At 45.5% G+C, this 25006-nt stretch overlaps 1 protein-coding gene across 1 annotated transcript in view; it reads left to right on the forward strand.

Annotated features, from left to right (window-relative positions):
- Positions 1 to 25006, forward strand: part of RNF213 (ring finger protein 213) — a 50633-nt gene that overhangs the window by 12860 nt on the left and 12767 nt on the right. The window contains exons 18-45 of the mRNA XM_050908684.1: positions 252 to 841; positions 1144 to 1309; positions 1956 to 2173; positions 2734 to 2874; positions 3079 to 3240; positions 3705 to 4845; positions 6556 to 6749; positions 7142 to 7294; positions 7997 to 11590; positions 12488 to 12624; positions 12948 to 13043; positions 13501 to 13619; positions 14193 to 14315; positions 15015 to 15100; positions 16509 to 16656; positions 17026 to 17161; positions 17600 to 17788; positions 18255 to 18394; positions 18836 to 18990; positions 19347 to 19559; positions 19934 to 20115; positions 20890 to 21010; positions 21121 to 21221; positions 21493 to 21672; positions 22208 to 22371; positions 22469 to 22571; positions 23296 to 23410; positions 24328 to 24538. Coding sequence (XP_050764641.1) covers positions 252 to 841; positions 1144 to 1309; positions 1956 to 2173; positions 2734 to 2874; positions 3079 to 3240; positions 3705 to 4845; positions 6556 to 6749; positions 7142 to 7294; positions 7997 to 11590; positions 12488 to 12624; positions 12948 to 13043; positions 13501 to 13619; positions 14193 to 14315; positions 15015 to 15100; positions 16509 to 16656; positions 17026 to 17161; positions 17600 to 17788; positions 18255 to 18394; positions 18836 to 18990; positions 19347 to 19559; positions 19934 to 20115; positions 20890 to 21010; positions 21121 to 21221; positions 21493 to 21672; positions 22208 to 22371; positions 22469 to 22571; positions 23296 to 23410; positions 24328 to 24538 — 9078 coding nt within the window. The remainder of the gene's footprint in view (positions 1 to 251; positions 842 to 1143; positions 1310 to 1955; positions 2174 to 2733; positions 2875 to 3078; positions 3241 to 3704; positions 4846 to 6555; positions 6750 to 7141; positions 7295 to 7996; positions 11591 to 12487; positions 12625 to 12947; positions 13044 to 13500; positions 13620 to 14192; positions 14316 to 15014; positions 15101 to 16508; positions 16657 to 17025; positions 17162 to 17599; positions 17789 to 18254; positions 18395 to 18835; positions 18991 to 19346; positions 19560 to 19933; positions 20116 to 20889; positions 21011 to 21120; positions 21222 to 21492; positions 21673 to 22207; positions 22372 to 22468; positions 22572 to 23295; positions 23411 to 24327; positions 24539 to 25006) is intronic.

Raw genomic sequence — 25006 nt, forward strand, 5'->3', positions numbered from 1 at the left:
GAAAACATAATTTTCTTTGAAAACGATTGGGCTTTGTAAACAGGTTTTATTCTAAACCACAGCAAGGATGAGGAGGGGTGGGGGAAGTAAACCTAGAGCATTTGAGGGATCGAGTGAGTGCTTCTGCATCAAATGATATTTGTAGGGGTCCACATGCCCAATAGCACCTTGCGACTCGGCGGATTAGATGTATTAAGCTGGACAGAGGCTAGACATCTGATCTATCTCTGACCTGTCTCTCTGTTTTAAAGTGGATGTAGGTGAAGTGGAACTTCAACACTTGGAAGATCTTTGCTCAAAAAGACTAAATACAGTTGTGAATGTGGGAAAGAGACCCCTACAGACCTACTACAGCTTGAGCCCAAACCTGAAGGAATTTGCCCAGAAAATGCACTGTTTTAAGGATAGCCTGATCTTCCAGCAGTTCTGGGAGGAAGCAGCGCAGAAGGCAGGAGAGGAGTATGAAAGTTCAGAGGAGGAGGAGGAGAACATTGTTCCTGCATTGGACCTTGATAATGTTTTCAGCAGTCTAATCTTCCCTTGTTTTGTGAGCTATGAAAGGTTGTATGATGATCTCAGATCTGGAAGTCTCACACTTTCTGCAGTTGATGAAATTTTTCAGGAATTCACATATCATCCTGAAGTTATCAAAACTGAACTAAATACCATATGTGAGCTTAGACCTGAAGAAGACAGAGACTGGGTTGATCAGCGATTTCAGCAGATCCAACAATACCATGAAATGCATTTAACTTTTGATGCTGCGAAGATCATTGCCAGTGTCAAAGAGAGTTTAAACCTCTCTGGTGACTTCAGTGTCCTGGAAAACTTGTTGGACATAGTAGGTATCCACTTCTTCAGCTCTGTACTGTCAGGGTGCTGGCTAGAAAGCTTGGGTAAATCTGAACCTTCCTGCAAGTCTATCCCAGTCTGTCAAGAGCCATTCCCTGTCCCAAAATGCTTATCTGAGATAAAAGTTAAGCGTTCGAACAAAGTGCTTTTGTGTAATCTTTCTTAAAAGAGAGAAGGTGGTATTCCTGTGTTGGGGTGTGGCTTTGCAGAGGGCTTTCCTTTCCCTGCTGGAGAACAGGTTGTATTTCCCATTTCCAAACTGAATGTTTGTTTGCACCGTTTGCTTTGCAGACAGAAAAGCTTGAATCATACAAGACACAAAAGCTGGATTCCATCAGCCCTGAGCTTATGCATGCCAAGAGACTGCTGCAGGGGATCACTGTGAACCGCCGTGGGTGTCTGAGGGAGCTGGCCCACCAGAAGGAGTTTGTCTGCTGGGTCAGAGAAGCGCTGAAAGGTGTGTGCTGCTCACCCAGGAATTAGGCAGATAGTACTAGAAGGGATACCAGCTTGTGTGGGGGTAGAAGGAATGCCATATCCCTGACCCATCTGCTATCTGCTTTATGCCTTCACAGCTTCTGGTATTGATAGTTACAAGCATCTCCTAAGGGTTTCGGTGTGGAACATGCTGTGAAGTAGTCCCTTTAAACATGCCCCTGCCACTGTAGTCTCGTGCAGCACACAGTAGCTGCCCTGCCTGATAGCTGGGCTTCGTCTGAAGGGTTGTAATAGCTGCTACTATTCAGTTCAGACCGGTTATTTAAGGGAACAGAGGCCATCCGTTTAACAGGGTGGCAGTGGTTGGATTAGTTGTGTGTCTGCCAGCTCAGTTGTCTTGCATGCGCAGGGACATGCAACATTTGCACTGCTTCCATCCTGGCTGTGAATCTGCTGTTCGTGGCAATGCGGAGAAAAGCCAGGGCTAAGGATGTCATTAATGCGGATGAATCGCCTGGTGAAGTTGCTGGCAGGATGGGTGGAGGGAAGTTGCACAGGAGATGCTGTTCAAAGGCATTCTTTCTGCCTTTTCTGTAAAAGGTGGTGATGTGGAATTGCATTAAAGCTGCCTCATTTGTTGTTCATTCATGTGTTTCTTGTTTAAGATATAAATGAGCTGAAGGTATTTGTAGACTTGGCGTCCATCTCTGCTGGGGAGAATGACATGGATGTGGACCGTGTGGCGTGTTTCCATGACACTGTGCATGGCTACTCTTCCCTGCTCTATGAGCTTAGGCAAGAGTCAGGGTTTGAGGACTTCATGCACTGCTTGAAGAAGCTGTGGCGAGCCCTGGACAGTGATGAGAATCTTCCCAAGAAACTGGTGAGTTCTGCTGGAGCAGGTCCTCTCTGCGTCCTCTTGCGTTTCTGCCTTCCAAGAGTGACTGGAAGATTGACTGCGCAGGGCAAATTGCACTTGTGTGGGAACATCACAGCAGCTCTTGTTATTGGAAGAAAAATATGTTTCTGTGGCACAAAAAGTCCCTGCAGTGACTGTAACTGGTATAGCACGGATTTCTCCAGAGCGCTGCTGGGGCTTTCAAGTGTGACATGGTGTAGCTTCGCTCTTGCAAGAGTTTGAATGATGACGCAAAAGAGGGAAGGCAGATGGCTGGGAACTCTGTCTTATTCTTTGCAGCAGGGCATGTTTCTATAGCAAGAGGTGTTGAAGCACTGTGGGCTCTGTTTGTTCAGCCTCACATGGTGTTGGTAAAGAACAGCTGTGCAGAAAGACCAGGCTGTGGCCAGCAGTCATTTCTTTCTTCCTTCCCCATCCTGAAACTCATGCTGGCCCAAGCTGTTTGTCCTGAACACAGATGTAATCCTGGAAAGAAGTGCCAAGTCAGAGTGATTAGGGCAGTGCCATGTCTTCTCTTCCCACAGCGTGTTTCAGCTCAACACTTAGAGTGGTTGAAAACAGTGAAAGAGAGCCATGGGTCTGTGGAGCTGTCGTCACTGTCGCTGGCAGCTGCCATCAATAGCAGAGGAATATATGTTCTCAGAGCACCAGCTGATGGCCAAAAGGTGAGGCTGGCTTTCCCTCCCGTCCTGCAGACAACACTGCTGGCATGTCTATGACCGTCAGAAATGTGCTGTAGCTTTTCTCCCACTCCGCACAGTTTCTTTTTGGGGGCTGCTGCCTCCTAAGTGCTTCCCTTGCTGGGCATAGCACTGCCTCAGGAGTGGAACCTCAGTCCACGTCAGCGCTAATGACTTATTCTCTGGCAGGTTTCTTTGGACAACGTCTTGCACTTCACCCTCCCAGGGAGCTCTGGGGATAATGAGGCATCACGGAAATACTCCCTGGCAGAGCTCCGTGAACTGCAGAACAAACTGATGCTTATGTCGACAAAGGGAGAGCAAGGCTTGGAGGTGGAGAAGTTCTCTGAGGTCAGATTTCAAACCCAGTGGGTTACTGATGTTGAGGCTGGGGTTGGATTTTGCCTTGAATATCAGCTTTTAAGACTGGTTTACAGCTGAGTTGCTGGGGATGAATGGTAGCAGGCAGATAGATGCCTCTATCTAGATTCTACCTCTTTGGTTCCCTGTTAAGGTGGAACTAAGCTGGAAATTGGACAGTGGACTCGTACCCTCATCCTCTGGCTGCACTGGGGATGTTCCTGGCCAGGAGGGTTGCTGTGCTTTTATAGCAAGCTGGGTATTCCTTGCTGGCTTCCTGGGGATACTGCTGTTAAAAAGCCACAGAGAGTCTTTTGTTACTGTACAAGGCCTGACGCACCTGGCTTGGGACCAAAGCCTTTATTTTGATTGAAAGTCTTTCCTGTGGTTTCATGACTGGGACATGTCTTGGTGTAAATCAGCTTAGTTTTTTTCTCTCCTCTATCCTCACACAGATTTTTTCCAATGTCCAAAGACTTGCACAGGCCTTTATAGACCTTTATTCAGCTGGGAACATGCTCTTCCGCTCCTGGTTTGCCCACATATATTGTTCACCCAAAAGAGAATCGTGTGTTCTTATAGACTTCTATTTGGGACCGATCCCAGTGCTAGAAGGGCAAGGAGATATGGCAGTTGTGCTCCCAGGCCTCTGCAAGACGATGGAGAGTTTCCTGGAGAGTTGGAAAAGCTTCATGTATGAAAAACGATTCCAGCATTTCTACCTGAACTACTACACTGCTGAGCAGCTGGTCTATTTGTGCACACAACTGGGGCAGGGGACGCCCAGCCAGAATGCCCTGATGATGCTTTCGTTCCTAAAACACAACTGCACCAAGCAGGATGTCCTTAGAGCCTCCAGGAGCGAGGTGCCTCCCAGCCCAAGGAAGGTTACTTCTGACCTCCAAGTGATGCTGGGTGGAGAGAAGGACCTGACCGCACGGCTGGAGTGCATCTGGGAGTGCTACATGAGCAACATGGGCTCCTTCCTTCCGAACTGCCTGGATATTGATACGCTTGGTGGGTGGCTGAAGAATCTGGCCAGCTGGAAGACAGAGCATGTCACACGAGACTTTCCACGGGATCTTCTGTATGTTGGTCAGCCCAACCTCATCACATGCCCTCGCTCTGAGGTGCTCACATCTGCTCTGGCTATTTACATGAACAGCCCCAACCAGCCCCTTCCCACTTTCGACGAAGTTCTCCTGTGCACTCCTCAGACCACTGCTGAGCAAGTGGGGCTCTTCCTCAGGAGGTGCCTCATTCCCTGCAGTGGAGGAGAGAAAATTTACACCATGTTGTACGCAGATGAGCTGAGTTATGATGTCAGCCGCAGAGCAGAGGAGCTATTCCAGCACCTGCAGCGCTACAACAGAACCTATCGCCTCATCATTCTGTGCAACTGCGAGAGGGAGCACAGCTACATCCCTTCTGTCTTCAGCCAGTACAAAGTGCACATGATACCCCAGAGGCCACTAGCTGAAATCCAGCGATACCTTCAGCACCACTACAGAGTTGCTCAGCCTTCAAGCTCAGCTGCTTCTGTGTTCAAGGACAATATGTGTGTTGGGATTGTGTCCTCCAAAAGAGCTGGTGTGGGTAAGACGTCACATGCAAAGCGGGGTCTGCTGAGTGTTGAAAACCAGAGTGGGGTTCACCTTGCCAGGTTTTGTGTCCAAGTCATAAGCATCTAGCCAAAAAGAATGATTCAGACTATAGTCCGTGGAGTGAGGTGAAAGCTGTAAGGACAGCTCATCTTGTCCTGAGATAGGCATCTCTAGAGGTGGTTCATCTTGCTAATCTGACACCTGTGTCTTTCTACAGATTTATGTCATTAACATAAATGAGGTAGCTGCTGCTGGATGAGATGAATCTGATCTCCTGAGGTTAAAATATGCCTGCAGGAAAATGTATGTGAGATGGCACAGGGGTTGTAAAGCCTGCCTGTTTTTCTTGCATAGGAAACGATTGTTGGCTGTCTCTTAATGCAAAAAGCTAGAGGACATTAAGTAAAACTACTTGGCAGGCTGAAAAGCAAACAGAAGATGGTTCTTCTAACAGCGCTTAGTTAAATTGTGGAATCCAAAGCTTTGCACAGGCTTAAAAAGTGATTAGATAGTCATGAAAGAAACATCCATCAACTGCTATTAAACACAAAGATACTCTCTCTAACGTTGGAGTTCCGGAGCTGCAAATCACTGGAAAAATACTGGGAAAGAGTCTCTGTGTCAGCTGTGTTCTTACCCTGTTCCTTAGCCGTTGTCCCCTGTTAGAGATTGGTAGTCCTAAGCGCTTTGGCTGTCCAGCTCTGCATGTTTCTTGTGTAAACTGTGAGTCTGAAGTACTGCTAGTGCATGCATACAGGAGCAACATCAGACCTTGCTTTTTCCTTACAGCAGCCATTCTTGGGCTTTGATAGAGTACCACCCCAATGAAAAAGGTTGGGCTCAAAAGGGAAAGTGTGCTCCATTATTTTCCAGGGATTAGTGAGAAAATCCAAAACAGTTTTGGTAACAAACAGCATCCTTTGTCAAACTTCAGAAATCCAGGGCAGCTCTTGGGTGTTATCTGCGAATGGCTGCTGCCTTAGCTTCAGTCTGGAAAGCTATATAACTCCACCTTTTTTGTTGCGTTACAAACCTTTCATACTGCTGAGGGTGAGTTCGGAGCTTCCAAAAGGCTGGAAGAGACTGCTGTACCCAGACACCCATAACTGGGAAGTATTTGTGGAATGAACCTACCACAGCCAGCTCCTGCACTACATACAGCATAAAGGGTGTGATGGGAGGTAGCCAGTGGACACGGAACAGTCTTTCCATTCCCCGTGTTAAGCTGGGGAACAGCAGATGCAGACTACAGCCAACCGTGAACAACAAACCCAAGTCATTGGCATTGCCCGAGCGCTGGCAAAATTAGTTTCTACAGGATAAGACAGGAAACTTGAGGGTGCTTTTATCTTTGACAACGACCATTTTCCCTCCCCCCCCATGTTTTGACTTTAGAAACAACCATGTAATAGAATAGATTCAAGTCCTAATAAAAAGTAAAGCCTTTCTCAGGTAGTCTAAGCAACACAAGCCATGCGGATAATGACAGCCTTCGGTAGCCAACAACAGCAGTGGCTTTGATTTCAGGCTGCAGCTGCTCTAACCAGATTTAGGCTTTCTTCTGGAATGTCTTTTAGGAAGGTTCACAGATTTCAGAGGGTAGGGTACTTAAGCGTTTGACTTCCTTCTTTCTATTATGACCTTAATATGATGTATTTGATATTGATGGCTTTAATTCTTCTGGTGTTTTTTATGATAACAGGGAAATCTCTGTATGTGAAGAGGCTATATGAGAGACTGCAAGAAGAGCAGCCTGACTGTACAAAACTTCTAAAAACCATCAGACTAATTGAACCAGAAGTGGATGAAGATAAAGTGCTAAAATCTCTTCTGCCTTATCTGAAGAGAAAACACCAGACAAAGCCCATGATATTCCATTTTGATATCACCTCTTCAGTAAGTACATCCCTCCCACAGCTGCCTTGTCCTAGAAGTTCTGTGTGGATCCTTGCAGAAGTTGTTTCTTTAAAGCTTTTGTTTCTTAGTAAGCCATTTCACTAGGATGTGTTTTCTAATTATTGTGTAAGTAACATAAAGAACTCTTTACCATCAAGGTGGTTGAACTCTGGAACAGGTTGCCCAGAAAAGCTGTAGAGTCTCCAACCCTGGAGATACTAAAAACCTGACTGGACGTGGTCTTGGGCAACCTGCTCTAGCTGGGCCCGCTTTGAGCAGTGGGGTTGGACAAGATGATCTCCAGAGATCCTTTCCACCCTCAACTGTTCTATGATTCTGTGAAGTTATGAGTAAATAAAGAGGAAGTGCCTTTGTGTCCTTTCTTGTGATAGGTACAAAGAGGAATTCCAGAGTTTCTGTTCAAGCTGTTGGTTTTGCAGTACCTGACAGATAATAATGGAAATATGTGGCTACGACAGAAGTGCCATTTGTATATCATTGAAATCCTTGAGGTATCACCAGTGCCAAAGAAAGCAGCCAGACATGTATGTACACAGCAATACTTGATTTCTTTGAATTTCTCAGTCATTTTGCACATATGTTTGTATATAGCTGCATATGAATTGTAGAGACTAACTGTAAACAAAGCATAGGAATTCCCTATTTGTATCAGGGTGTACTGTGCATCTCTATTACAAAGTGGTGTCCCTGGTGTTGTACAAAGTGATATTAAAACCAGACAGTAAATTATACCTGTTGTGGTTTTCTTGGGTTGGTAACTTCTGAAGGCCTGTTAGTCCAAGCCTCACTGGCCTCACTGTAACACTATAGGAAACATAAAAATGCAAAATCTAATCTTCCTCATGTTACTTTGCATGTTTGATAGTACTAGAATATTTATATGCAGCTATAAGAATAGAGTGTAGAAGTGATGGATAAATAACAACAGTTTCTTGGGTTTAGTTTTCTTTTTCTTTGAGGTAGTACTGAGAAGGGGCTGGAGGTCACAAAGGACTAATGTTACAGGAAGGAGACTGCAGGAGGAAATAGAATTAATTGTTGTGATGCACTTTAAGCAGAAGTAGTGATGCACAGGGGAAAAAGTGTCATGGTTGTATAGGCTAGCTGCTGTGACTCAGTTAGGTCCGTGATTTTAAGCAAGAATAGTGTTAAGAACAGATTAAACAAACTGAAGAAGATTAGGGCTACAGCTTTGTGATGACATATTTTCTTTTCCTCTACTCTAGATGTCAGCGAGCCAGAAGTATAATTTCTCTGATGTGTTCCCTAAAGTAACATGCAAGTCTCCCAAGGAAGTACTAGAAATGGAGACGCTTGGGAACCAGTCTGGGGATGTTTCAGACCCAGGAATGGACGAGGAGGAATTTTGCAGTGAGGCTTTCCAAAGACCTTTCCAGTATCTGAAAAGATTTGACCAGGGGTACAACCTGGACACATTCTATTACGAAGCGCACTCTGTGGAAGGCAGCCCGGCAGAATGCCTGCAGCAGCTCCTCCTGCACTGTGGGATCGCAGATCCCTCCTGGTCAGAACTCCGAAACTTTACATGGTTTCTCAATGTTCAGTTGAGAGACTGTGAAGCTTCTGTCTTTTGCAATCCTGACTTTGTCCAGGACACTTTGCAAGGTTTCAAAAATTTTGTCGTTACGTTCATGATTTTAATGGCAAGGGATTTTGCAACACCCTCCCTAAATATTTCTGATCAAAGTTCAGGAAGGCAGTCCTCCAACCTGGAGAACATTGCGGAAGAAGATCTTCTTCCTTTCCGCATTCGGAAAAAGTGGGAGTCTGAGCCTCATCCATATTTGTTTTTCAATGAAGATCGTGTGTCCATGACATTCGTTGGTTTCCACTTTGAGCCTAATGGCAGTGGTGGTGTTGATGCCATTAATCCTTTGAATGGCAACATTATCAAGAAAAATGTCATGACTTCCCAGTTGTACAATGGCTTGTTACTCCAAAGAGTTCCCTTCAATATTCCATTTGATCAGTTGCCTCGTCATGAGAAGCTAGAGAAGCTTTGCATGGTTTTGGGAATCTCCTGGGTAATAGACCCTGATGAGACATACGAACTCACAACAGACAATGTGCTAAAAATCTTGGCTATTGAGATGCGATTCAGATGCAACATCCCAGTTGTCATCATGGGAGAAACAGGCTGTGGGAAAACCAGACTTATAAAGTTTCTGTGCAAGTTACGCAGAAGCTATGTAGAGGTAGAGAACATGAAGCTTGTAAAAGTTCATGGAGGTACTACTGCAGAGATGATTTATGCCAGGATCAAAGAAGCAGAAGCCCTTGCTAAAACCAATAAGGAGCAGCACGGTTTGGACACAGTCCTCTTCTTCGATGAAGCCAACACAACAGAGGCTGTAAGCAGCATCAAGGAAGTTCTGTGTGACCACACAGTACAGGGGAAGCCTTTGGTCTCTTGCTCTGGCTTGCAGATCATAGCAGCCTGTAACCCTTATCGTAAGCACACACCGAAGATGATTCAACGCCTGGAATTAGCTGGATTGGGCTACCGTGTCAAAGCGGATGAGACGAAGGATAAGCTCGGATCTGTTCCGCTGAGACAGCTTGTGTACCGGGTCCATGCACTCCCACCCAGCATGATCCCATTAGTGTGGGACTTTGGGCAGCTGAACAACTTAACTGAAAAAATGTATATACAACAGATTGTACACAGAGTTACTGAACACGTCCCAATGAGGCAGTTTGAAGCAGAGGTAATTACAGAAGTGCTTTTTGCTTCCCAGCAATACATGAGGCAGAGGGACGATGAATGCAGCTTTGTCAGCCTGCGGGATGTGGAACGCTGCATGGAAGTTTTCAAGTGGTTTCACAAGCGCAGTAAACTACTGCTGAGAGAACTGGAGAAGTATCTTGCCGAGAAGAGAGCTCCAAAGAGTCCTATTGAGAGAGACAACATTATCTGGTCCTTAGTGCTGGCAGTCGGGGTCTGCTATCATGCGTCCTTGGAAAAGAAGGAGGCATATAGGAGTGCTATCAGCCAGGTCCTTCCAAAACCTTATGATACCCAGAAAAAGATTTTGGAAGAAATCTCCCTGATGCAGGACTTGTTCCTGAGTGGTGTGCGCCTCCAAGATACCATAGCAAGAAACTTGGCCTTGAAGGAAAATGTCTTTATGATGGTCATCTGCATTGAGTTGAAAATCCCCCTTTTTCTTGTTGGGAAGCCTGGGAGCTCCAAATCCCTTGCGAAAACCATTGTGGCCGATGCTATGCAGGGCCAAGCAGCTCATTCAGATTTGTTCAAGGACCTGAAGCAGATCCATCTAGTGTCTTTTCAGTGCAGCCCTCTCTCCACTCCAGAGGGAATCATAGGCACTTTCAAGCATTGTGCTCGATTCCAGGAAGGGAAGAACTTGGAGGAGTATGTCTCAGTGGTGGTTTTGGATGAGATTGGGCTGGCAGAAGACTCTCCCAAAATGCCCTTGAAGACTTTGCATCCACTTTTGGAAGATGGCTGCATAGATGATGTCCTTCTTCCGCACAAAAAGGTTGGCTTCATCGGGATTTCCAACTGGGCTTTGGACCCTGCTAAAATGAATCGAGGCATCTTTGTCTCACGTGGTGACCCCAGCAAAGAAGAGCTTATAGAAAGTGCAAAGGGGATTTGTTGCTCAGCACGAGGGGCTTTGCAGAAGGTTGAACAGTATTTTTGTCACTTTGCAGATGCATATGAAAATATTTGCAAGGCCCAAGACAGGGAGTTCTTTGGTCTGCGTGACTACTACAGCCTCATAAAGATGTTTTTTGCCTTAGCTAAGAGCTCCAAAAGTGAGCCGACACCTCAAGACATAGCTGAAGTTGTTCTTCGTAACTTCGGTGGCAAAGATGATGTCAATGCCTTGGAAATATTCACCTCACAGTTACCAGAAAAAGGAGAAATACGTGCTCGTGATATCAGTAGAATTGAGCTGGTACGACAAAACATTTACAGCAGTGGTCAGGATGGTGATTGCAGGTACCTGCTTGTTTTGACTGAGAATTATGCAGCACTGCAGATCCTCCAGCAAGCTTTTTTTACTGCCCGACAACAGCCAGAAATTATCTTTGGCTCCAGTTTCCCTAAGGACCAAGAGTATACCCAGATATGCAGGAACATCAACCGTGTAAAGGTCTGCATGGAAACTGGCCAAATGGTTGTGCTCCTCAACTTGCAGAACCTGTATGAAAGCCTCTACGATGCCCTCAATCAATACTACGTGTACCTTGCTGGCCAGAAGTATGTTGATTTGGGACTGGGCACCCACCGTGTGAAGTGCCGAGTGCACCCAAAGTTCCGTTTGATAGTCATTGAGGAGAAAGACGTGGTATATAAGCACTTTCCCATCCCACTGATCAACAGGCTGGAAAAGCACTACCTGGATATCAATACTGTCCTGGACAAGGGGCAAAGAGAAACTGTGAAGGAGCTGAAGAAGTGGGTGCATGAGTTCACTGCAGCCAATACAGAAGAGCACTTCATAAGCAAGCAGAAATACAGCCCTTCTGATGTGTTTGTGGGCTACCACTCCAATACCTGCGCCTCATTGGTCCTGCAGATAGTGGAAAGGCTAAAACCAGTATGTCCTCCTAGTGAACTCATGTCCCGTGTGAAGAGAGAAGCCCAGCTGGCGCTGCTGAACTGTGCCACCCCAGACTCTGTGATCCGCCTCTGCAACTCGATGGCTTTGTTTATGGCAGATTCTCTGGCCAATATATACTTCAAGCAGCAGCAACACACGTCTTTTGCAGACTTCCTCCGAGCTCACGTCCATGCTGGGTCTGGGTACCAAACGGTCTTTACAGAGGTGAGTGTCTTGCAGAGTCCTCTCAAAACCCTCCCAACCTGCGCTGAGGTTTTTAGTTTATACTGCTAGGGCTGCATTGGGGCTACACCTGAGTAAACTTGCTAACAGCCTTGCTGCTTAGTGCCCAGATGTGCAGAGGTGGTTGCTTCAGCAGGTGTGTTGTTGCATCCTGAAGAATCTGGTACTTCTGTGTGTGAAGCAGTATTTGACGCTCCCTGGCAAGCGGGGGTTTTAAGTGAGTTTGGGCAGCTGATTCCTCTCTTTACTTTGAAAGTAGTTCTGTCTCCATGAACACAGCCAGCAAAACAGGCTACTGGCTGCAGAAAAAATAGTCAGGAGCCTTTGAACCCTCATTTCTTTGTGTCTGCCTCTGGTCTTAAAGATGCAAAAGATTTTAACCCAGCTAAGCCACACGCAGCCAGAGATCTCATGGGCCTTTAATGGGAATTCCTCTGGTTTACTTTTGCCTAGTACCAAAGCTAAAGAACTTCAGCTGAGATTGGCTGGAGGATTTCTCCCTCTCCTGCCTCACATAGAAACAACATGCTTTCTTTTGGGGCTGGGCTTGCTGTTCCCTGAGAGCACTGCAGGGAAGGCATGCTACAGGGATTCACGAGAAGTTTCTCAAAGCCTTGGCTGCCCCTTCTCAGCTGCCCCACTGCCCCATCTCTGGCAGCGTCAAGAGTCATTGTGTCCAGCTACCCAGCAGCGGCCCTGGGTTGGTGTAACAGCCCATGTTGACCCTTTGCCTACTGGCAGGACAAATAAATGGTTTTTTTGGGGTGCAGTCCAGCTCTGCAGCAAGTTAGCAGGATGTGGGAGCATAGATGAGTAAGTCTCTACTGCCTGCCTACTGCATTCCTGAGCAAAGAACAAACCTACATCTTGCGCTCCCAGGTCACCACCTTCTCGAGGCTTCTCACCAGTGCTGACACTGCTTGCCTGGAGAGAGAAGTGCAGGGTAAAGCGCGAAGGCCTCAAATCCTGTTCCTGCAGCAGTTTGACACAGAGTACTCATTCCTGAAGGGGATCCGGTGAGTCTGGTTTTGCATTATCCTGCTCTGAACAGGCTGTCATCTGGGTGGAAGATGCGGGGGCAGAACGTTTGGAGTAACCCGTAAGGAAACGGGAGGCAAGAGGCCATCCTGTGCTGAACAGCGGACTGGCTCGGTGCAAACTATTAGCTCCATCATACTGAGATGGCTTTTTGAAGTTATACCATCCCTATAAGATGGGTGTTTTAATCTCTCCTCCTGCCTGCAGCAGTCAAAGCTAATGTGGAGTAATTAGTTCTACAGTCTTTCATGTTTTGTTTTTACACTTAGTGACTTCCTTTAAATCCCTTTTCACTCTTCAGAGATTTTCTTGATGCCACATCAGGAAATAAAGTTCTTATTATTCAGACAGACTTTGAAGATGGCTCTCAAAATGCCCAGCTCATCGCCTCAGCCAAGTAAGTCAAATGTGAAGTGGTTCCCAGCTAGCTGTTCTACTTGATGACTCCTCACTGCCATTTGATTATTAGTGCTGTTTTGGGGATTTCAGAATCAGGAACGTGTAATGCTTTGTTTATTCTGTAGCGGAATGCATCTAGAAGCACTAATTGTATTTCAAATAATAATTCATAACCCAAGTCAGAATAAACTAAGCTGAGTCAAATTACCAAATAATCCCCTCTGAAGTGTGAATTCTTGCCATTGGCTGCAGAAGTCCTGAAGAGCTGAGGATCAGGGTTGTCGTTCGAGGCATAGCTAGAGGTGGCAGGCTTGGCCCAGCCAGCTAGGAGGAAGGGGTGAGCGAATCACTGATGTCTGTACGGGGGAAGAAATGTGCCCTCTTACAGAGGAAAGACTTGTGGCCATGAGCTTTTGTCTGTTTGATCTGCCAACAGCGTTTCCTCTTTGTTGTAGATACACTGTTGTTAATGAAATCAACAAGGTGGACCTGGGAGAAGTCTCTGTCTTTGTTTACTTTATTATGAAGCTTTCCCGGGTGGAAGGAGGAATGTCCTACGTGGGATTCCATGGAGGTGGGTCTGGCCATCTGTCGCTCCTCACTCTTCAACTGGCTTCAGGCAAACATAGAGCAACATTTCTCTTGTTCACCTTCCTTTTTAATGCTTAAAATCTGGAATCAGTGTGTCCTGTGGGTTGTCAGAGCTGCTTCCCTTACCCACAGGGCCTGCCCCTGGGGGGTCAGTACCTTGGAGTCCTAGTCTCCTTTGTGAGAGCACCTTGCCTTGCCCCCTCACGGATGAGTCCTCTTTCTAGCCAGCTGGAGAGCAGCAAACAAACACGATGCTAACTGCACTGGTGTACATTGTCCTCCAGGATGCTCCTGAGTACATGTTCTGCTTTCAGCAGCAAGGTTCCTGCTGTGTGTGGTGGGTTCTAAGAGCCTCAAAGCCCCGGTAGTGTGCACGCCCCGTCAGTCAGGGTAGTGTGCATTAGCATGTTCATCTCTTTCTACATCAAGAACTGAGAGTAAGCTAACTCTGAATGTGAACTGCTAGCCCACAGGTACTGGGAGATAATTCTTGGGAAGCTCTTATAGAAGAGCATGCTGCAGGCATGAAATTATTTTTTTTTTCCTTTGTCTTTAGGACTGTGGCAGTCGGTGCATATAGACGATCTCCGCAGATCCAAGGAGATGGTCTCTGATATGACTGCCCTGCAGAATCTCACCATCAGCCAGATGTTCTGTGAGGATCCAGGTAAAACCAAAGGTGAGCTGCATGGTGGCTGTGCCAGCCAGTGGTGTTGATATGCCGGTGGGGAAAACAGGAGATGCGGTCCTAGACTTGGTGCTAGTGGCACTTATGCCTGGTACAACATATCTAATGATTTTCCCTGCTTAGCATCTGTTTTTTGTGGGGGTCACTACATGGGTACCAACTTGGATTTGTATTTAGTTCGTTACTACAACTTTGGGTCATCAAGTAAATTAATTTGGTACTTTTCTCTTTTGACAAAAATGTGGTATTTGCACTGCTCCAACCCCCTGAGTGCTATGTCTCAGCACAGGAGGCAGCAGATGCTGCATGGCAGAGACCACTGACAAGGAGTCACTCCAGAGAATATCTCACTTGCATGAATATAGATCTGTTCACCTAAACCTGTAGGAAGGTTAGAAAAGACTTTTTTCTTTCCCCTCAGTTTTTTCTTACACTCTTTCCTTTCACCACACTGCCTTACAGGATTCTGGTAGAACTTAGTGTCATATTTCTTCCAGTTCTTGCTGCATGAAGCTTAATAGCCCTAGCAGCTGTAGCTGTGTTTAGAGAGGTGGATCTGAGCTACTCATGCAGGTGATAATGGATCTCTGACAGATGTTCTGCTGCTCTGGGATGCAGTTGCTAAATAAATTCTTATCTGATTGATGCAGAAGTGTACTGCTTCTTTCTAATAAAAGTTCTACACCGTAGTTGCAGCTCTGCCTGTGAATGGAGAAGAACAGGAGGAAAACAAGGTGGAGGTTGGAACACCAGTGCCAGAAGCAGAGCACTATGAGGTCAGTTCAGAATACATTTGTTTGCTTCTCAGCTGTCAATATGGCTGTCTGCTCTGTCATCCATAGGTGCAACACACCTTTTGCATCCCCATTCACTTGAAATCCATCAGGAATATTATTTGCATGAGGAATGTTAATGATCAGACACAAATTCCTGCTGCCCAATCAAAATCAGCATCGCTAAAGAAGTAAACCATTCTAAGGAGCCTCTAATTCCTTAATCATTTCATACTCCTAACTTTTAAAAATCAGTTTTAAAAGCTTCTGTTGTCTTTCTACACCCAATGGTCAACTCCAGCTGTTTGTGCTTTCTGACTGAGGCATGCATTTGAAGCCAGCTGGAGTTGGCTGTGGACTTTGCTGTGCTGCAGCCTTGTTAAGACTGACTCATGTTCCCCTGACAGCATCAGTGGGAGGATGCCCAGTATAAGGGTGACTGCATGTGGCTTTTGCCTCTCTAGTGCCTAAGCATCTCCAGGGAGGGCGTATTTTCCCTAGTCATGTTTATTATTTCTACTTTTTTCCCTGAACTGCTGAATTTTCCCCCTATGGGAGTCTTATTGCCCTGGTTTGGGCTGCAATAGAGTTAATTTTCTTCTTAGTAGCTGGTACAGTGTGTTTTGGATTTAGTGTGAGAAGACTGTTGATAACACACTGATGGTTTAGTTGTTGCTAAGTAGCGCTTATCCTAAGTTAAGGACTTTTCAGTTTCCTATGCTCTGCTAGCAAGCAAGTGTGCAAGAAGCTGGGAGGGAGCATGGCCAGGACAGCTGAACCCAACTAGCCAAAGGGATATTCCATACCATGGAATGTCATGCCCAGTATAGAAACTGGGGGGAGCTGGCCGGGAGGGGCGGACCGCTGCTTGGGCATCAGTCAGTGGGTGGTGAGCAATTGCATTGTGCATCACTTGTCTTTTCTTGGGTTTTATTTCTTTCTTTTTTTTGTTATATTCCTTTTCATTACAATTATTATTATATTTTAATTATTATTATTGTTGGTATTATATTTTATTTTACTTTAGTTATTGAACGGCTCTTATTTCAACCCACGAGTTTTACTTTTTCCCCCCCGCCCCTGATCCTCCTCCCCATCCCACTGGGAGGGGGGAGGCATGAGCGGCTGCTTGGTGCTTAGTTGCTGGCTGGGGTTAAACCACGAGACTTATCTTAATACAAATGCTGTGTTGCATGCCAGTTTGAAAGAGCCACAGAAGGTGCATCATGTACTTGACAGCAAAAGAAGAACTTAGATTTGCAGCCTGAGATGAGAGGAAAACTGGGAGATGGGATGCCAGGGGGACAGGCCCTTTATAGAGAGCACTATAATCATTTTAAGAGGGATATGTTGGGGGCAAGGGTGTAAAATGGAGGAGTAATGAACTTGTTTTCACGCTGTTCCTGGGAAGGGTGAAATCCTGGACACCACTGTACTCCTGAGAACCTGTGTACAAAGTGCTGTGGGGATGCTACAGGACCAAAATGAAGATCTTAGTCGAAGCAGAAAGCGAATTAAGATTCTCCTTGGCCTCCTGTCCAAAGAGGATGACTTGAAAGGTATGTGCTCCCTGGCTGGAGCAGGTAGTGTCCCTGGGCATCTAGGGGACCACCAAAAAACATCTAAGTTAATTCATTGGGGACCCAAAGGTCAGTGGTCCTTGCTGTAGTGTAGACAAGGTGGATCTCCCAGGCAATCTCCCAAGAGTGTGTGTCTGTGCTCCAGTCTGTCACTCCTTTGATGGCTGTAGGGCTTTTCCTGCAGTTCAGCTCATGGCTTTTTCTCTGGCTGTGCTAGCTCTGGTGGCTGTTTTTTTTCCTGGTTGGCTAATTATTGAAACAGTTGTAAAATGCTGTGCTTGGTGTGATATTTGGAGTTGGATCCAATGCCAACAGAAGAGAAAATGCAAGTTCCCTGTTGTTTTCTAGCCTCTTTCCTGAAGATAACAAAGGCTCGTCTCTCCAACCTTTTGAAGAAGCAAGAAGAAAATTCCCTTCACCCAAAAAACTGGGTGCTTCGGGAGGCTTCCAACCTCAGTGCTCTCCAGGAGGCAGGCACCTTCAGGTGAGGACAGCAGCGATATCTTGTAACCTGCAGGCTTCCAAGAAAAGTCTGCAAATGCCAACTGTGCTGCAGAGACAGCAGTTCTGTGTAATCTGAATATTTGCAGTGTCAGTCTCCAGTCTGTGCTGGAAACTCTCCGAAGGCAGTTTTGTCCTCTCCTGGCTCCTGAGGGAGAGTGACTTACAGCTGAATGGGCTGTACTGGGACAGGAATGCATGAATGCACAAATGCTTTGAGTGGAATAGTGGGATTACAGGTGAGCCACCAGTGAGAGAAGTGTAGGGTTTTTTGTTGGTGGTATTTTTTTCCCCTTAAAGGCAGGATTAGGACTTTCTCACATGCAAATGTCAGCAGTTTTTCAGGACAACCACCTCCTGATTTGCTGATATCGTTGCTCACCTTCCCTCTGGGTTTCTTGGTCTCTTTCTGCCCCCAAAGGCACACCTTGTGGAAGCGAGTCCAGAACGTGATCACTCCATTCCTGGCTCTCCTGATTGCTGTCATAGACAGAAATGGCAATCTGGAGCTGTTGGTCAGGCCGGCAGCTGAGTGGGTGACAAACCTGTGGATGTTCATCTTCAGTGATACAAAACTTCTGACTGTCCCTTACGGTGTGGGTAAGAACAGGTGAGCCACTGGAGAGAGCAGCAGGAGGGCTTGGCTGGCAGCACTGAGACCAGTCCAGCACTGGCTTTAAACCCACATGGGAGATTAACACTGTTGGTTGCTCCCCTGTGCTGTGCTGAAGGCAGCAGGGCAGTTCTTGGTGACTTCAGAAGTCTGTTCTTTCTACCTTATCCCCAGTACTCCTGGGCTTTGCTCTCTAGCTCTTGGCATGCTCACACTTCTTACCCAGCCCCTGAAGCCCACCTGTCCTGCCATTACAGCCCTTTTGCCAGGGAATGCTTACGGAGTAAGTCCTAATGCTACACAGTTGGCAGGATGAGCTGTATTAATGAGTCCTTCAGTTCTTTCCCCTTCCCTCATCTCCTTCTAGGGCTAATTTCTTGCTTTCTGCAGCTTCCTGCCTCTGTTGTCTGAATGTGTTTCCCAGACAAAAGCCCAGTGCATTAATGACCTTTTAATCTCCTAGCTCTCAGCCAGAGATAATTCTGGTGCAGAACAACATGATGGTGTCTGCTGATGCTGGGAATGAGATGCCCTTCAGCTGGAGGATAAAGGAGTACTTGGATGAGATGTGGTTGGAAGCTCAATACATCCAAAACACTGAAGGTGAGAGCCTGGCTTGAGCTCGTGACACAGAGCATCTCCATCCACCTGCCCTGTAAACTCTGGTTTGTCACTACCATGCCTCTACCTTTCTGTGACCCTGGAGTCACCTTCAATCCCTCTGTGCTCCTATGAGCCAGCAGGGCTTTGTGCAACTAGCTTTTCTTTGTGCTTCTCACTATTAGTCTTTCTCACATATTCTGTGCCCTTCTATTCAAAATGCTGTGGAAACGCCAAGAGTTAATGACAAGGTGAGATTCCATAAATATGACACTGGTGCCTGGGCTGAGAAGGCCTGGCCTCAAATCCCTTGTTAGTGCTCTGAATGAGGGGAGTGCTTTATGTATCAGTGATTAATTAAGTGTCAGTCTCTTTAGGATAGAAGCTGTGTCAAAGCCAGCCTCCTCCTAATATTCAGCTTTTCTCTGCATTCTCATTTTCCAGACCAAGCTGAGAAGTTTGTGGATATCTTCCAGAAAACTGCACTGGGAAAATTTATCTCTGCTCTGACTGAGGAAGAAAGGCAGATGCTCTTCCAGTGCTATACCACAGACTTCATTGTCTTGACCATTGGTGTGTCCTCCCTAGAGGAGCTGCAGGTCAGTGTCTGGAACAAGAGCTGGAAACTCTTTGGATGAAGAAAAGAGCATGATGCCTGTGAACATGCCCTTCTGTATCAATCTTGGCTTCTCAGACAAAATCCCCCTCTGAGACAGACTAATAGCAAGGTAGCCACAAAGCAGATGCATTTGACACTGAATGGCTGCTGAAATTGCTGAGACCTTACTCAGAAAAGCACTTCCATAGGAGCACCTATAAAAATTGACAGATCATTTAAGGCTTTGTAAAGTACTGATTCTCTTCTTTCAGAGAATTTTGCCAGGATTTCCAATACAAAATGACTTACAAAAGTTCTTTTTTACTTTTGATTTTAACTTTTTTCCTAAACTTTCAGTGTCTGCGAACTGCGTTCTTATCCTGCATAAAGGAATGGAAGGCAACGTCTTCCAGAAGAGAGGAGACGGTGCCATCCTTGCCTTGGGTTCATCTTGGATACAATCAGTTCAAGAGCCGCCTGCAGAACTTTTCTAGGATCCTGGCTGTACACCCCCGTGTGGTTGACTACCTTACTAACCAGGAAGGATATGGAATACCACATTCGGAGATGGTAGAGTCACTAGCAGGCACTTTGTGATCCTCAACCCTAGCAGAGAGCTCTATCTTCACTAATTAGCTAGTGTTCGGTCTCCTTTTGATTTCAGTAACAGTAAAGTGGGAAGCACAAGCTTAGTCGGGATCCTCAGTATTAGGAATAATCTGCTATGTTATCATTGTTACTAGCGAGTTTTAAAATAGTTTGCCCCGCTTTCGCATCAGTTAATAGGATGTGGTAATGATCCGAGCCATGAGCATGAGAATTCCAGAGCTTAAGATAATCAAGTAGAACACATGCTATAGCAAACCAGATTGAGAGCCCAAGGTTCATAAATAATTCTGAAATGCAACTGTTGTGTTATACTTACACCCTCTTTGTGTATCTAGCTTTTAGATGTGTTAGCTGCAATGGTATGTGCTGAAGAGCTGGAGAGTCAAGTGCAGACAGCCGATCCAGAGATCTGGCTGCAGAAAGTAAAGAATCTTCGTATGCCCATTGAATTTATTTGTAAAGAGAAGGATTTACAGAGGAGTGGGAGTTGGTGCCATCAGCTGCTAAAAGAACTCAAGTATGTACCACAGATCTACTCACAGTCTTGATCTTTTGCCTTGCCGTTAATAAGAGTATTAGTACAGGCTGAAAGCTGCTCTGGTGCTGCTTTTCTCAGATGAAGACTTTGCAAACCTTTCCAGGTTCCTGCTAGGCTCAATTACATACCAAGCATCAAGAACCAGATTTTTTTTCTCATCTCATGTAGATTCTCCGTCTAAATCTGGCAGTATCATCCAGTCCATTCCAGCTGGGTTCAGGGGTTATTTAAAACTCTCCTTAGGTTCCTGTTAACCAGCGATGTCTCCCCACTTCATCCCCTGTGCATAAAGACTGTGAGAGATGGGGGGAACTTCAATGCATCTAAGATGGAGTCTTGTCTCTTGGAACAGAAGCCCAGAGAGCTACCCCAGTTTCTCACAGACCTTGTTTAGTTTAACTGAAGTGAAGAAAGTGTAGTTAATTGTGATTTTTTTTTTTAATTACTTCCTTGATATGGAAGTTAGAGGTGTGAGGTCTTTGCAGTGGTCCTAGTTCTGCTGCAGTGCTGTCTACAAGACAGGCTCCTATGCCACAAGCTCACTGTGTTAGATGCTGTTACGTGTTTTGTCCCTGACAAAAAGCCAGGGCTGATAACCAAAGGGCAAAGCAAGAAGTTGCATGAGAAATGCACAAATGCTGTAGTGGTGAGCATGAAAAGCAGTGAGCTCGTTAGACTGACCCGATACTGCACTTCCACTCATGCTCTCAGCTCATAATTGTACTTTTTGAAATCACGCTTTTCTTCCCACAGAGTCTGCTGGAACCGGGTTTTCTCCATGTCCCTGTTTGTAGAACATGTGTTGTTTGGCATCAACACTCTGATGCCAGAATTTGAGAATTTAGTGAAAAAATATACTTTGCTTCTTGCCAAGGTAAGCAAAGATGTCATTTCGCCTCTTCCCTCTTTGCTTCTGCTGATCATGTGAATATTTGTCTCGGGTATGAGAGCTGAGTCATTTAGCTTTGTCCTTTTCCTCTGCAGTGTTTTCAGCACGATTCAGATATGAAGACTCATCCAACTTTTGTTGCAGTGATGAAAGTACTGTGCCAGTGTAAGGATGAAGTCAGCCACAGGCTCTACAGGTAGTGACATTGAGACAAGTTGCAGGGTCCAGTAGGAATATTGTCTATGTTGCCAGCATATTTCTGGGCATAAGGCAGTGCTGCCTACAATGTAATGAAAGCCAAATGAAGAGCAGTAACTTCCATTTTGTTCTGCACCCTGAAGCTGAGCAGTTAGCCGACAGGTCTTACATTATCTCCTCTTGGTCTAGTTGCAGGTGAATATCTTATTAAAGGCTTTTGGTAAGACAACATTGAAGCAATTGTGTTCATTGCTGTTTCTGACTTACAGATATGGTCTGAAGTCATGTCCCATCTGCCTAGGAGAGCCGAAGGATCCAGTCTGCCTGCCTTGCAACCATGTGTTCTGTCAGAAGTGCATCAGAACGTGGCTAGTACCAGCACAGATGCATTGTCCCTACTGCAGGGTTGCCGTGGGGGATGTTCATTTAAATGTCTCCGTGGAGCTCAGGTACTCCACCCTCTCCAGGGTGGAAGCATTGCAGTGGGGCCGGTTCTGTGAGGAAATTCTGATTTGCAACTCTGAAGCTGTCAACATGAGCGGAATGGGTGGAGGGAACTCTGCTCTGCTCTTTCTGGAACCGGAACAGGTTCAGTCCGTTTTCTGTTTATTGTTTCAAAAGAAGGGAGGAAGTTGCCTTAGCCCCTGTAAGAAAACTGTAGTTACAAAACCCTCTAAAGCTAAAGCGCTGTCAGTAGCTGAATCGGACAAGGGAACTGCTTGTCACCTTGGATTGCTTTGTGATAGCTTAGCAAAAAACTCTCAGTAAATGTATCTGGCATCACATTGCTATTTGTGATCTTCGTTGTCATGTGATACAGCCTTTGCAGACAATACTACTGAAGTGTTGCACAAATCCAGCCTTTTGGAAAGCGAGAAAAGTATCTCACTTTGGTGACTTTTCCCTGTGTCTGCTTTGCTTCATCCATTATTTAAGTGGTTCTGTATTTGAACATTGTCCTAATGCTTTTTACCCTTCCCCTAGAGATGCCATAGCAAGAAATGCCCTGTTCCGGCAGAGATGCAATAATTTCTTCATAGATGTGGTCACTACCATGTGCTTCAAGGACAATGAACCCCCTGAGGCAGAGGTGATCCAAGAGCTCCTTAATCTGCTGTTTGTTCACAGAAGCTGCCTGAAAGATTCAGGTGAGCTCCCTTCATCCTGATGCTCAGCCTCATGGAGCTGATTCTCTTGCCACTTTCTCTCACCTGCCAAACTTGTCTTTTTTTCTTATCTCCACAGATCACCCTGCTATCTACACAAAATTTCTGTCCCCATTTAACGATGAAGTGGATGAAATTCCCATCATCCGCTCAGTAATGCTGAAGCTCCTCTTGAAGTACAGGTGAGCACAGTCAGACAACTGATGGATTGTTACACTAGGGGGTGGTTCAGCTTTGTTTTTCATGACCTCATCAAACTGATCTGATTGTTCTTCTCACTTCCATGCTATTCATTGAATTTGAATCATTACAGGTGAAATTCATCCTGTGGCTTTGTATTAGTTATGCAACTTGGCTGGCTTGCATGTAGCTTGTGTTGAAGTATCTGACCAGTCTGTGCCAAGGTTTACCTAGCTATTCTTAACCTAAACCTGTGCTGAATGTGGATGGCTTGGGTAACCTAAAGATAGCTGATTAATTGATATGGTCTAGATCAGCAAAGCAATACTCCTCATCCACAGACATTTAATCAAGAGTGATCTTTTGTATGCTTGCACAGACCTCTCCATTCACGCTAGCTCTTCCAGCTTCCCTCTGCAGTCAGTGCACAGAAAGCTGTTCCTCAAGTGTGATCACCTCCTAAATCAGATGCTTAAAATAGATCAGATGACTTAATGCCCTAGAAATGCTAATTTAGCATTGTTGATGATAAAAGCCTAGCTCAGACTGTGAAGCCAGATGATATCTGGCAAAACATGGCACAGTTGCTTTTCCATCTTCCAGATGGATCCAGAGTGACCCCCACCTGTCACATGGACATAAGTAGTAGTTTGATCATGATTTAGAACATAAGTAGTAGCAGTCAGTATTGCAGTTGTGATAAGGAGGTGTTTCTCTCTCCTGTAGCTTCAATGCAGTGAAAAATGATGTGCAACGCTACCTGTCCCAGGTAGAGCACAACGAGATCCTAGAGAAAAATGATAAAAAAGAACTCTACCTGCTTTTTGTCAACTGCTTAGAGGTAAGAGTGCTGGGTAGGTAAGGGCTGGGCAATAAAACTGTTGCAGGAATAAAAAAGTCGAGGATAGAAATTCTTCTGCAATTTTAGGCAAGTTTCTTGTGCATGTAACTAGCTGCCCAACTAACTAGAAAGCCCAAAAGGAAGTTTATATCAAATCACCTAGTCAGAATCTCCAGTAACTAGCCCTGCTTTTCGAGGTAAGGCTTGTGTGTGTTTGCAGCATTACATAAATTCTTCTTTCTCTTGGACACCTTGGACAGGTGTCTAAGTGTTAAGTGAGGCCTGATAAGACTCAAACTCCAACACAGGAGTGCAGCAAGCAGGGGGATTTCTAGTTGCAGTGGTCCACTACTGGACTACTTTCTTGTTTTCATAGACACTTTTTTGTTTGCAGAGCTTTAGATTATTATGCTGTTTGGATTGTTCCCTTTCCTCCCCTTGCATAACTTCTAATGCTTTGGACAACTTTAAACAAACTTGCCAGCAGGGTAGAGGTTTCATTTCTTATAGTTTTCATTAAAATGGTGACTTTGTAGACAAGATCAAAATTTGTATTCTTGCTAAGGGAAAGACAGGTAGAGCTTGGCATCTTGGTACACGTGATGTGTATTTCAGCATGTGTGTGGCCAGTCAGCATGCTCATAACTCTCTTGCTCAGCTACATGCTTAGGAAATATGGGAGAGAGCTTGGGCACATTGCTGAAAATGGTGTTTGGTGATGTGGCAGAGGTTTAGGATAAGCACCGGAGAGATCACAGGGAGGAGCTAATGGCATTGGGGTGGAGGGTGCCATGAGAGACGTGAAAATTTAATGTGCTTACTGCAGTGTGGATGCATTGGAGATACAAAGTGCCAATGCACGGGACATCTGATTTAAGTGGTTCTGCCACTCATGCAATATTCTGGCCCATCTTTAGGATTCCATGTGTGAAAAGTCTGAGGGCAGCCTTGGATATGAGCATATGAACTCTCTGCCTGGAGACAGAGGCTTTCCAGAGAACTATCTTCCAAAGAACAATCGAGAAACTCCTCAGGAATCATCCGTTGAATATCTGCAGGCAGTGGCCAAGGTTCGCTTGTACCTGAGTAAGGCTGCAGAGCTGCTCTTTGACTTGCATGAGCTCACAGGTAAGTCTAATTATTCTGCTATCAAATGGAAATACTTTATACAGGGCAAAGTCACCATGGGAGATGGGCTGGACACAGTCAATGCACCTGTGCTGTGCTAGAACTTGTTTTGATGCATGGCCAAGAGCAAGTGCATCAGCTTTCTTCTTTTCTCTTTCATTAGGAGTGTCAGTCATTGTCCTCTCTACCATGTATTGGAAGTGCTCTATAACTAGTAGCAAGGCTGTGCCAATGACCCCTAGGGTGTAGTTACATAGCAGCTGTGCCTTTGGGAGGAGATTTATTTTATCCTCCAGATGCTAACAATGAAATTTTATTTAGAGCCAACTAAATTGAACTTTAATGAATAAATGATGCTTCAGATACATGACTGCTGCAAGGCTTATTGTTTTATATGAATGAGAGCTCTGTGCAGCTAAAAAGGATGAAGAGATACTTAAAAAAAGGTAAGTAAAAAGTTTTGAGCTG

Source organism: Gymnogyps californianus, chromosome 19 (assembly GCF_018139145.2).
Source record: "Gymnogyps californianus isolate 813 chromosome 19, ASM1813914v2, whole genome shotgun sequence".
Lineage (NCBI taxonomy): Eukaryota > Metazoa > Chordata > Aves > Accipitriformes > Cathartidae > Gymnogyps > Gymnogyps californianus.